We start from the raw sequence: 12,067 nt of genomic DNA on the forward strand, positions 1-12,067 counted from the left end.
CTAGTGAGCTCAAGAATGCCTGAAATCTCTCGGTATGTCTCATATCGGTCATGTGTGATCAGTTCAAGTAGGATATCTATGTTTTTTGATAAAACCTCTACGGTTTTGGATGACCTTAAATGACTGTTTCATCAATGAGCAACAACGGTCACAATTAAATTCCAAACAATGTTCAACATTCTTCAAATCCACGGTATTAACAGACGGGGTTTGATGAAATGCTGATAATAGCCTAAGAAATGCACTTCATAAGGTCCTTTCCACCAGAGAGATCTCCCGAAGTCCATTCTCTACAAATGACTTGAAGGGTTCGTAGGAAGAGCGGTACAGATTTCATGCCATCCAAAACAAAACAAACTGGATGTATCTGGATGCAATAAAGACATCCGCCACGCAGGGGCGTACAACTGACAACAACTTGGCAGGGAAGCGCCGAGAATAGCCGATGGCCTCATGCCCGTGATCTCCCGACATCGGCCACGACCGATCGACCTGCCACCGATTGCCAATGAATTATGGTGATCTGTTTTTAGGTTGGACATAGATTTCGTTGATTCTAGCACCGCCACCACCACCACCCTTCACTCCCACTCGTTCGATTGAACTCCATGTTACGGGTTACGGGCCACAAATGTTTACAAAATCCCGATCGTGTACCCCAATTGGAAGCGCCATAAACTAGCGTACTATTATCGGAGTGGTTCATCGCCCATCCCTCTCTCTCTCCCTCACACATGCACATATATACATACAAAGCCAAAGCCACCTTCCAACATCTGCCTGCTCACGATGAAGATATTCAAGCCAGCAACAGCAACAAACGACGAACAGACCTCAGGCGGAGGAGTAATTTAATCAATTGGAATGTGGTAGAGCAATCACTTAAAAGAAGATCACTGCAATAAGCAGAACAAGAAAAACAATAACCGCCTCAACGAACACGAGTGCAATATTTGTGATCCTTCACCTTCCCTTGACCTCTTTCCCTTCGCTCGTCCAGCCCTACCCCTTTATGGAGATGCTATTTTTGTACAACTCATTTGTTAGGTCCGCTATTGCCATCTGGAGGGATAGGTGCGTGCAGGATCTTGCAAGCTGCAAAACACGCAGGCTACAAAACACGATGCAAACACAGGTTCATCCTTTCCCCACACTCACCGTCATTTCTTGCCCGTTTGGCATTTCAATTGATGGATCCGGCCCCCTTCCAATGCCTGGCAAAAGGTGTTTTTGGAAGAAATATGGGCGCACAATTCTATACGGGATTCGCGTTTGATCGGCGATGTACAAATCATTGCGTACAGCTTGAATGCTCGCTGGGAAAGCAGCGGGTGGTTAACGATCGCCAGTGCTCCAACGATCCACACGAGAGGGTGTAGATCAATCGCTGGCGATTGATCGACTATTTCCTTTTTTCCATACGTTGTTTTTTGGTACCATAAGTTTTCATCGGAATGTAGGGAACAGCTCTCTCTCCTCTCTTTGCTTTAGCTGTTTGTAGCTATCTCATTTATAATTAGACATGAAAGGATTCCTTTGAACTTATCTTCCCGTTCCATTCTTACTGGAGGGAAAATTTCATGGAGATTACAGGTGCTTTTAACGAAATTAACGTCCAGACTCGCTCTGCCACTCCTCGGAACAGGTGCGCTTTAAAAAACAGGAACAAATATGTCCTACTTTGCACCCAAATGCCTACCGGCACCTGGTTTTGTGAAGTGTCATCTTCGGTGTGGCGTGTGTCATTCTACCCCTACTACAGCCAAAAGCCAACATTTGCCAACGTTTGCTATTTGCTCAAAGACGCCTAGCGGTGGAGGAGGGCAACGTGGTGGAATTCCTTTTCGTTTGCTAACGTTTTGCTAATTCCCCATTTAGTACCTCGCACAAAGTTGCACAAATATTTACCCAGCTGGTAGCATGTTTGGCTCGTTTTTCGTGTTCGTGCAGCACCCGAGCCCATAGGGCCCAACATTGCGTGCCCGGGAGTCGTGTAGCGTGTCAGACCGACACTAATGCCGTGGTGGGGCTGTTGCATGGTCATCTCAACAAGTTGATATGAAAAAAAAGAAGCATTAGAGAAACACACCTGCCCGTGTGTGCTGCTCGTGGAATCGGATCAGAGCGCGAGTTGGACACGGTCGCTTGCGCAGGACCACGTTTCGGCCACTGCATTCTGGTGTTGCCCAAGTGCACGAGTTCCCAGTGTCCTTGCTTTCAATGTCACAACAACGGGTTTCGCAGAGTGTGGCTACCAAGGCGGCTCGTGTGACTTTTACTAGCACAGTGCAACAGAGTGAGTGTCGTTGGAGCCGTCCTCTTCCCAGTCCACGCACGAGCCGTGTGCAAACGCCAAGTGTCGGTAGCGTGAAGAGACACGCGCTCTGTTTAATTGATGATGTAACTGCGGGCAAAACCGATTCCACACTCCACGAGCGATCGGCGTGGTGCGACACACTTAAATGGCTTAAACAGACTGGGCCGGATTCCATCTGATGAGTGGCGCAAGGTATATACCGGTCCCAGCTGCTCTCCCTTCCTAAGCCCGGGGGTTGACGTTTTCGGTCAATACGGTGCAATAAATCGTAGGGCTCTTTAGCAGTGCGAATGCAAGTGTTGCCACACGGTTCATACTAATTGTGCACGGTTGGACCCCTATTTCCCTATTTGCACCGTGTGCCGCCTGCTAAAGTGAGTGAGTTATAGATCCCGATGCATCGCGCACGGACTGGACCGACTGGGACGATCTTATCGGTGACGTGGCGAACCAGCCAATTGTGGGACCAGCGCTGGGCACTGGTGGTGTGTCGCCGTATCAGCTGCGGCCTGATTGCTTTACCGCGACAGCGGGCCAACTAGAGTGCCAAACCGTTTCCATGCCAAGCCAAGGGGCTCGTTAGTACGTCGCCGTACGAGCCCGTGCCGACGATCGTCCCTGTGCTCGGTCGGTGGTTATTTCCATCAAGCTCAATTAGTAGTAGGACCGGAGCTACCGTACATTGTGCTTTCCCCGTCGCTGTAGTGCCACTGCCCAGTTCTTCGCTTCCAGTCGTGGGGAGGGAATCGTGCGCGAAACACATTCACTGCCCGTTAACGGTCGATCGTCGTGATCGATTCGCATGTCAATTAGTCTCGGCTAATTTGTTCAAACACACAGCGCGGGACAGATCGAGAAGAAACAACCAGACGACGGTTGAGACACGCTTCATCTAACTGCACCTCATTTCTTTGCTCGTCGCTTCTCTTCTCCGCCCTCTCTTCTCCACCTCATGGACCCGTGCGCACGGTCGGTGCGCCAATACCCTGCACCGCAATCGGCCGGCACCAGCAGACTGTTCAGTGCGGCCAGCTCCGACTCCATAAGGTTCCATTCGAATCTCTCCAACCAGAACGACACCGATCTGCGGGTGTCGATCGACAACACCTGCACGGACTCGCTGGTGACTGCACTGGATGATGAGGCGCTGCTGATCACGGACTACATGAACGACATGGCTAAATCAAAGGTAGGGTCACTTGTACACTGCCCACACACACACAAAGTAAAGCAAAGTACTGTTTCTGTTTTTTTTTCCACCATCCATCATTTGCAGGTACATTTTGATGACGTGTCCCTCTATGGTACACCGAAGGAGGAACCGCTTCCCAACATTCCTCCCTCCATAGAGAAACCGTCATCGAACTTCCTGAAGAACCAGCTGCAGGCATGGTTCCAGCCGACCGACAACCGGCTGGCCATGAAGCTGTTCGGCAGCAAAAAGGCGCTGGTGAAGGAACGCATTCGCCAGAAAACGGCCGGCCACTGGGTCATCCATCCGTGCAGCTCCTTCAGGTAGGGGCCCCCGAACCTCGGGAGGACGCTTGCGCGTGTGCGCGGTGGTGGTAGTAGTGCTGATCGTTCTGTTTATTCCTTTCTTCGGCAGATTTTACTGGGATTTGTGCATGTTGCTTTTGCTAGTAGCGAACTTGATCATCCTACCCGTAGCGATATCATTTTTCAACGACGACCTGAGCACCAGATGGATCGCATTCAATTGCCTGAGTGATACAATCTTCCTTGTCGATATAGTGGTCAATTTTAGAACAGGTACGGTCGGCATTGCTGGTCCTTGCCGCAAACACATTGGGGGAGGACCGGCCTGTTAACCGTCTTTGCCTGCCGTTCTCGCTTTCAGGTATTATGCAGCAGGATAATGCGGAGCAGGTGATACTCGACCCGAAGCTGATTGCAAAGCACTATCTGAAGACGTGGTTTTTCCTCGACCTGATATCGTCCATACCGCTCGATTACATTTTTTTAATCTTCAACCAGGTAAGAACGACGCATCGACGGGAAGGAGTGGTGGGATAGAGGGAGATGAAGTTGGTAGACGATCCACCAGTTGGTAGAGTGTGTGTGTAGGCGTAGGATGTAGTGTGTACTCTTACTCTGTAGCACCTTTACAGACCATTATTCTATTCTGCTTAACGTCTTTTCGATATCTTGTTTTCAATCTATTGTTTCAATCTTGTAGTCTGTGTTTCTTTTTTTTATCTCTCTCTATCTCTCTATCTTACATTATCTTCTTCTATTTTTTTTCTTTTCCTTCCATATTTGTGTTTACACTCTTATTTGTTTGTACTTCTTACATAGATATCGCCTCTTTTAGATCGATGTTTCATTCTGATCCTATCTTCCCTCCTTCAAGACTTGTTTCTCTTAGACCGCTTGCCTGGTAGTGGTAGTGTCTCGAGAGACGCCCTGCTGCAGTCCGCCCTGTCCGCCTGTCACGCATGCATGCCCTTCCTCAACTGGCGCGAGCTCTGGTCCAAATTAATTTTTCCCGTTTCCGTTTCTCTTCCGTTTCTCTGATTCCAGATGCAAAAGTACAGTCAGGTAAGGAAGGCATGGATAGTACGTTGTTTCCGCCGCCAGCTACGCCTCCTCCCCCAGTTACATTTGTGTTTGTGAATGTGTGTGTGGGTGTGTGGGTGTGCTCCTGCAGTGGTCCTGTGCTATCACACACACGCACACACACGCACACGCGGAACACCAGGCGTGTGACCTCAGCTTCCCGAGTTGCTAGTGTTTCTGTTTTTTTTTGTTGCGTTGATTTTTGGTTTGTTAAATTATTTCGTTTTTATACGTGTGTTGCGGTACCGTAGGAGTGTGTGTGTGTGTGTGTGTGTGTGGTAGTCAACAAATGTTTTCACAGCTCACACATGTATGTTGAAACATTTGAAGGTAGTATTTTTGGGGTTTTGTTTTTGTCTGCTTGTGTATGTATCCTTGCGGGGTGGCGGTTGGCGTTCCTAGACGCAGTAGATGGGAAGCGGAGGGGTAGCGCCATGGCACCGTGTTGGTACGACACATTGCTGGTTTTTTGTTTGTTTTTGTTTTTTTTTGTAACATGCATACACCAATGTTTTAGCTCGCATTTACAAACTGTGACTACAACGGCCGAGCCGCCGTTTTTTTTTTTGGGTTTTTGGTTTCACTTCACACCACCAAACTGGTTTTGTTTTTCCCCCGCCCGGCAGGATTTCTCCGACTCCTTTCAACTGCTGCACGCTGGCCGTGCCCTGCGCATACTGAGACTGGCCAAGCTGCTGTCGCTGGTGCGGCTGCTCCGACTGTCCCGGCTCGTGCGCTACGTGTCCCAGTGGGAGGAGGTCTATGTAAGTACAACGAGCTGGCTATGTTTTTAATCGTGCTTTTAATTTTACCAACAGCAAAAAGAAACAACATCAAACCAAACACTCTATACATACCGAAACGTACTTAAAACACCTTTCGTCTTGTTGTGTTTTTAAATTATTTTCCTTTCTACACCATTCTATACGCGCTGCTTTGTTACTGACGTTTGTTTTATGTGCTAAGAGATACCTATCTACACATTCAACAGCATACACATTCATACACACAGTACAGTATCGTCCCTTTGTTTGGTTTTATGTTTAAGTACACATACTTCTCTGTACCCGGAACCAACAAAATAGTATGTGCTCTAATTTACCTTGTTTGTTTCGTTCTTTCTCTATTTCGTTCCGCGGGTGAGAGGGGATGGGGATGGGGGCGCATTTGTTTTCCGTTTCAGTTATGTCTTCTGTTTACATCTCGCCGTTCGTACCAGCTGAACAATTTGGTTTGTTTGGTATTTTCGCTCACTCAATGTTCGCCTCACAATTTGCCTTCGAACGTCCGTTTTGTTTTGTTTCTGTTTCTGTTTCTATTGTCCGCTTTGGCTTCAAGCAACATCAATGTGCATCAATAATGCTACGCCACATTCACCCCTCCCCCCTTACATACAGACACAGCTCGTGGTTTGCGATGTTACGTTTATACGTCAGTGTAATTATATTGGACATCTTGTGTGCAACCTGCCATGCGCCATTATTCGCCAGCTTCTGCTGAATGTGTTCTTAACAAAGTGCGTTTTACCAAACGGTTTGCCTTTTTGTTTTTTGTTCGTTGTGTGTGAACCGCACGCTCATATCACATATACACCGGCTCTTCTGAAATCAGCCCCCCCATCCACCCTCAGGAGATATATGCTCAGAGTAAAGTGTTGCGCTCAACACTCACATCAAACCTAATTGCCCTAAAGCACAGAATGACGTTTTTAAAATTATAAAAACAAAACATCTTTAATTAATCGCCTTTTAAAAATAATTACACTATTATTTTGCAACTTATTTTACACGATCGGTATAGAATTGGCGAACAAGTTGTACGTTTTTTTTAAATATTTTCCGTCTACTTCAATTCGTTCGTAACGTTGTAATCCATTCGGAAGGCTTCCATTTTATCACTTTCTTTTTGATACACAATCACTTTAAAGTATATTAATTTCAACTATCGTTACAGTTGCTTACACTTATTATATTATTTGGATAACTATTACATTCACATAACACATAAGCAAGCTCTTGCCACCCAAGCTGTAAGCACCTCCAAAAAAAAGTAATGTATCAGCTTTAAAAAAACCAGGTGCAGTGAAATGATGCTCTGAACTATGAACCAATCCTCAGCGTATGTAGAATAGTAGTTGGCAGGGTAATGAAAAAGATAATAATTGGAATACTCAAACACTTTTTACACATTGGCTCGACGATCCCCGTTTCCTCCCATTTGCAACATTCTCTCGCGTTGATAAGAAAATTGTCTTCAAAGTGGCCCAAACAACAGACCAGCGCGTGCAAACTGAAGTCACTTGCAGCTAGATTGATCCAATTTCTGCGACATCTCTTTGGAATTGGGGGTTTCTGTTAGTTTGTTTTGTTTGTTGTCTAAACTGCGATAAGATTGTCCGCGAGGATAGGCACAGAGTCGAGCGAGGCACAGGCGTCTTACCTTTGGGGGAACAAAATTTTGTGGTTGCATCGCATTGGTTTGGATCGAGAGCGCAGCAAATAATACAGTAATTGGTCGTGTTAGCATTATTCTGCTGCTCGTGTATGTGCTCCAGCCCATCCTCCGACCTCCCATCCCTTTTCTACTGGAGGGCTGGATTAGTTTGTTGTACGTTGGTTGTGTTTGTGTTTATGTTTCGTTTCGCTAATTTTAATATGTGCTGTATCGTGAATCTTTAGACTTCTGTACCATTGTGTCGCTCTGTATGCGTCGTGTTTGTGTGTGTGTGTGTATGTGTGTGTAACGTTAGTTAAGCAGTTTAGCAATTCCGAAACGGGCAACCGGGTTTGATGAGATACGATCAACAATGCGTCGACAGAATTTATTAGCGATTTCAGTTTGAGACGATAACTGATGCGAAAAATTAACTAAAAAATGTTCCTTCAAACCGTTGCTCGTTTTCGCAGTGTGTCGGATAATTAGTTAATCCGTTTCTATGTAATTTGTATGTGTGTTTGTGTATTATTAGCTGTGTTAAAAAAAAACAAATAAATTGACAACAGGTAAAACCAAATAAATCCACCACGAGCTAAACTCCTGCAAACTAAACAACATCCACCAAATTGCATAACTTTGTTATCATTTGTTAACTGCGGTGCGGACAGGGCTTGCCGTACACTACATACGATTTATGTTTCGTGTTATGATCAAGCATCTTTTGTGTTACACACGATGCACACACTTTGATGTGCCAAACAGAATTCGTGTGGTTTCGTTTCTGCACCTAATGTTGCTTTGTGAATGTTTTTGTTTCGCCAAAAAATCATTCACATGAATCATCGAATCGAAAACATCACGTATCACGAATTAAATTTTGAATCTGAATTAAAAAAATTCTAAACATCATGCATAAGATATTAAAGTTAAAATATAAAAAAAACAATGCACTCTAAAAATCAATTCTATCAATTCTTATGTTATACATTCGATTTATCATCGAATTTACATTTATTATTCAGAATATTTTTATTTTGCTAGCAGAGTTTGAATTGTTTTTAAACTCCTGACATACCACAATATAATAATTTGATTCGTTTTAATCTAATCTATTACAAGATTTACGCGGAGTCGCGGATCCTGCTCATGCTAAAACAACATTACTACACATTTAATTTCATTTGTACCACGTCGAATTGATGTATGCCGTCAAAAATCCATTCATTACCGTTCATGGTTCATGGTCTTCCATTTCTGGAAATGTGAACTTCAACTTCGTAGCTCAAAATTATAAACCTGTTTGTTGCAACCTGACATCATACACATTTATGGATCTAGCAGCATACAAGCGGCAGTTACACGCTGTAGTTTGCTTGTTCGTGCGCCGTAACTTAGCCAAATCGAAGGGTCACTCATATGATCACAAGTTTGTCACAAAAATACACACCCTAACCGCATCCATCACCATTACGCCCGCTCGTATTGCCATCGCCATGTACATGGTTTCGACAGTCAATGACAGAGGCTTGAGTTTGCCTCGCTGCGGTGACTGTTTTAGGCTTTACTTTGATTGCTACGATCGTACATTAATTACAGGCCTACATCATACATCGAAAGCGGCACAAATCGAGTTCGAGTTGTATTTGTTTCTAGATGTGTGTGTGCGTTTATTTGTGTGTGCTTCATCAACAACGATCCACATTATGTTCGACCAAGCTCGTATCGTGCGTTTCCGTCCTTTCGATCAATTCTGTTACATACAATTGTGCGTTTTGATCATTGTTTCGTTATCGTTTTTCACGCACACAGACACTCACACACACAGTATTAGACACGTTTCTTGAACCCGCGCGTTCATGCTTTCAGTTTGTTGCCGATTAAAATTTGTTCCATTGAGAGGAATTTAATTTTGTTTCGGTTTCATTATTTAAACTATCCTTACGCCCCATCCCCTCGCCGTTAGTGTTCATTGCCCCTTTCATTCCCCCCATTCGCGCTCCGTAATGTCGGTGTCCTGCAGTTAGTGGTCGTTTTGCCGTCTTCAGTTGTTGTTTGTTGGAATGTATGCTATCACACGACCCAAATCACGACTCCAAACAGCGCATATATGTGTCCATCCCGGTTCATCACAGCACTGTTGTACCACCCACCCTCTCCATGTGATCCTGTAACACCCTTCCCCTACCGCCACCACCACCAGCACCACCAATACCATTGTACTGCGCATTAATCAAATAAAACCGTCATTTTTAATCGATTATTTTATATACAACTTTAGATACTTCAAAACCTACAAAAAAAGCATTCTAATCGAAGAGGGAGATCCTTTCAAAAAGAAAAAGCTAAAGGTTTTTCTAAGAGCAGCCTTATTTTGAAGGTAATTAAGAGAAAGAGAAAGCGCTTTTACTTCATTATTTGTAACCGTTTGTTATTTATACATTTACCAATTATTAAAAAAAAAAAACAACTTAGAAACCATTTCGGTAAATAAACGTTTTTTAAGCCAAATCTGTTCAATTTCGCTTATTTACGCTTTTATATACCGCTTAGTCGAAACCAGTTTTTGTTACCATTTTTACCTTTTTGCTAGTACGGCAGCCTTACATTTATTGCAAATATTGCTACGACAAAAAAAACAGCAGCAACAACAAAAAAAAAAACGCAAAATTGGAACGCAATGTTAATATATTTCAAAATTGCATCTTGCATCGCCTTACGGCTTGTTTATATTAGCTAATTTAGAGCCAATGAATTATACATTACATACATACCTGTTGTTTACATTAGTAGCAACGACGAAAGCATCAACAAACAAAAAACAAAACAAAACAAAAAGATCAATAGCAAAACTAACCCGCAAGCACATTTTAACTGCACTAGCAACATTTGTGTGAATATAATCGTCTTCTCGAGTCAATTGATTTCTAGAAAAAAAATAAAGAAGTAAAGCCTAGTAGAAAGCTTCGTATTCTTTCTGCTCGATCACAGTCATGCCAGGGGAAGTAATACATAGCAGATACAAAGACGATAATGTTTTGCGCTTCAATTTCCTTAGAGTTTGTGCATTTTCGATCCATTGGGTTACCATTCGATGCCAGGTGTAGATGTTAACAGAACAAAACAAAACAAAATTATTTTTAGCATGTTTTTTAATTACTATTAGCAGTAGATACTGGAATGTTTTTTTTTCTTTTCTACCTAGTTTTTATGGTTCGTTTCCGTTTATGTCCTTTCTTCCGCTGTTATTGGATGTTTCTTACTTGTCAATAACAATTATAACAACGAAGGTCGTTAACTGATTGCCATTATGTGGCAGATACTACTGCTTAACTACTACTCCTACACGCTGTAGCACAGCAAAAACAGTAAGCACAACCAATGTTGATGCGTGCAAAGTACGAAGCAAATATTACGCGAAAGCGTACATGAATTGAATTCACTGATCTTTCATCTATCATACATTACCGAACGCTTTCTGGGTTGGGCAACAGGGTCGTGGGACAAAGTTTGTACTGATTGTTTCACTGTTTAGTCTTAACTGGAGCTTCAGTTTGATTAAAATGATGATTTTGAATGAACTTTACGTTTGATTGAAAGTGGCAAATTTTCCGGAACTCTTCACAAGCAATAGTCATCTGATGTTTTTATACGCTATACAATGTTTTTTACATGTATGTGTGGTTGGAAGTTTTCTCCCGTTTAGTTGATTTGTTTTTGTTATACTTTTATTTATTAATTATTTTTCAATTTAAAAGCATTTTACTATAAACTATCACCTTTGAGTGCTATTATTCCTACCAGTGTTTTAGCTTTCCCAACCTGTTACTGGTACCATTTCAAAACATTGAGACATCGGTATGGTTAGAAATTTTTGAATAGCTGACTCATTTCATGCTATAAACCATAAGAGACATACCTAAATACCTCAAAGTGTTGTTCAGGCGCTAAACTAAAGGCAAACATTAAGTTGTCAACTTTACGTTAAATTATCCTTAAAACTCATCCGTTGCCCATTTTTACGTAGAGCAGAATTGCGCAAAATCGCTGTAGAGATGTAGAGCAATCGTTCTCCCTTTCGAGCTGCTCCAGCCTAAAAAAAAACATTGATAAACAAATGGATCCCCGGTCCCTCCGTATTCAGTCGATTGAACTGTAATTAATAAGAAAATTTGTAACAATAGCCACTCCATTAGCATTGTCCATAGACCACACGCCCCAACCGACCCTTTCGAATCACTGCCACCCAACATTAGTCTCCTTCTCTGTAGGTAGTTGCGTGCCTCCTTTACCACCATCACGATCCTGGCTGTATGTATGTATGTATGTACGTGAATGTCAGTTCCCAAAACAATAACAAAACAAAAGTCCATCCAATATCCACACCACCGAGCCGCCTGCAATCCCTGCATTGTCTTCTGATACTTTCTTTCTTCTTAAATTACCCATTAAACCCAATGCCCAACAAACGCAACCAAAGCTCCCGAAACAAAGCACCAGAAACTTCTCAACTCAAAGTTTTTGCAACCCTGTAGCGTGTGCAACCCGTGGGGAGAAGGTTGGCTGCCGATGAAGCTCGCCCTCGGGCAAACGCGTCGCACAACGGTCATGATTCAACACATTTAAATGGCTTCATTAATCATCATCCATCGTGCAATCAACTTACGGCGATATATAAATATTATAATAATCGATAATACTACTCCATAGGCATCAGGCTTCTGCTTTCGCGCGCTACAT

General features: G+C 43.3%; 1 protein-coding gene across 10 annotated transcripts in view; it reads left to right on the plus strand.

The window, feature by feature from the left end:
* Window positions 1-12,067, plus strand: part of LOC121590297 — a 37,674-nt gene that overhangs the window by 17,310 nt on the left and 8,297 nt on the right. For 6 of the 10 annotated variants that reach the window (XM_041909819.1, XM_041909815.1, XM_041909820.1 and 3 more), the window contains exons 7-13: window positions 3,329-3,506; window positions 3,594-3,832; window positions 3,924-4,087; window positions 4,176-4,312; window positions 4,859-4,876; window positions 5,521-5,658; window positions 9,609-9,707. In XM_041909819.1, the coding sequence (XP_041765753.1) occupies window positions 3,329-3,506; window positions 3,594-3,832; window positions 3,924-4,087; window positions 4,176-4,312; window positions 4,859-4,876; window positions 5,521-5,658; window positions 9,609-9,707 (973 nt within the window). The remainder of the gene's footprint in view (window positions 1-3,328; window positions 3,507-3,593; window positions 3,833-3,923; window positions 4,088-4,175; window positions 4,313-4,858; window positions 4,877-5,520; window positions 5,659-9,608; window positions 9,708-12,067) is intronic. The other 4 variants (XM_041909821.1, XM_041909824.1, XM_041909822.1 and 1 more) reach the window with 4 other exon arrangements.

Source organism: Anopheles merus, chromosome 2R (genome assembly GCF_017562075.2).
Source record: "Anopheles merus strain MAF chromosome 2R, AmerM5.1, whole genome shotgun sequence".
NCBI classification, from domain to species: Eukaryota; Metazoa; Arthropoda; class Insecta; order Diptera; family Culicidae; genus Anopheles; species Anopheles merus.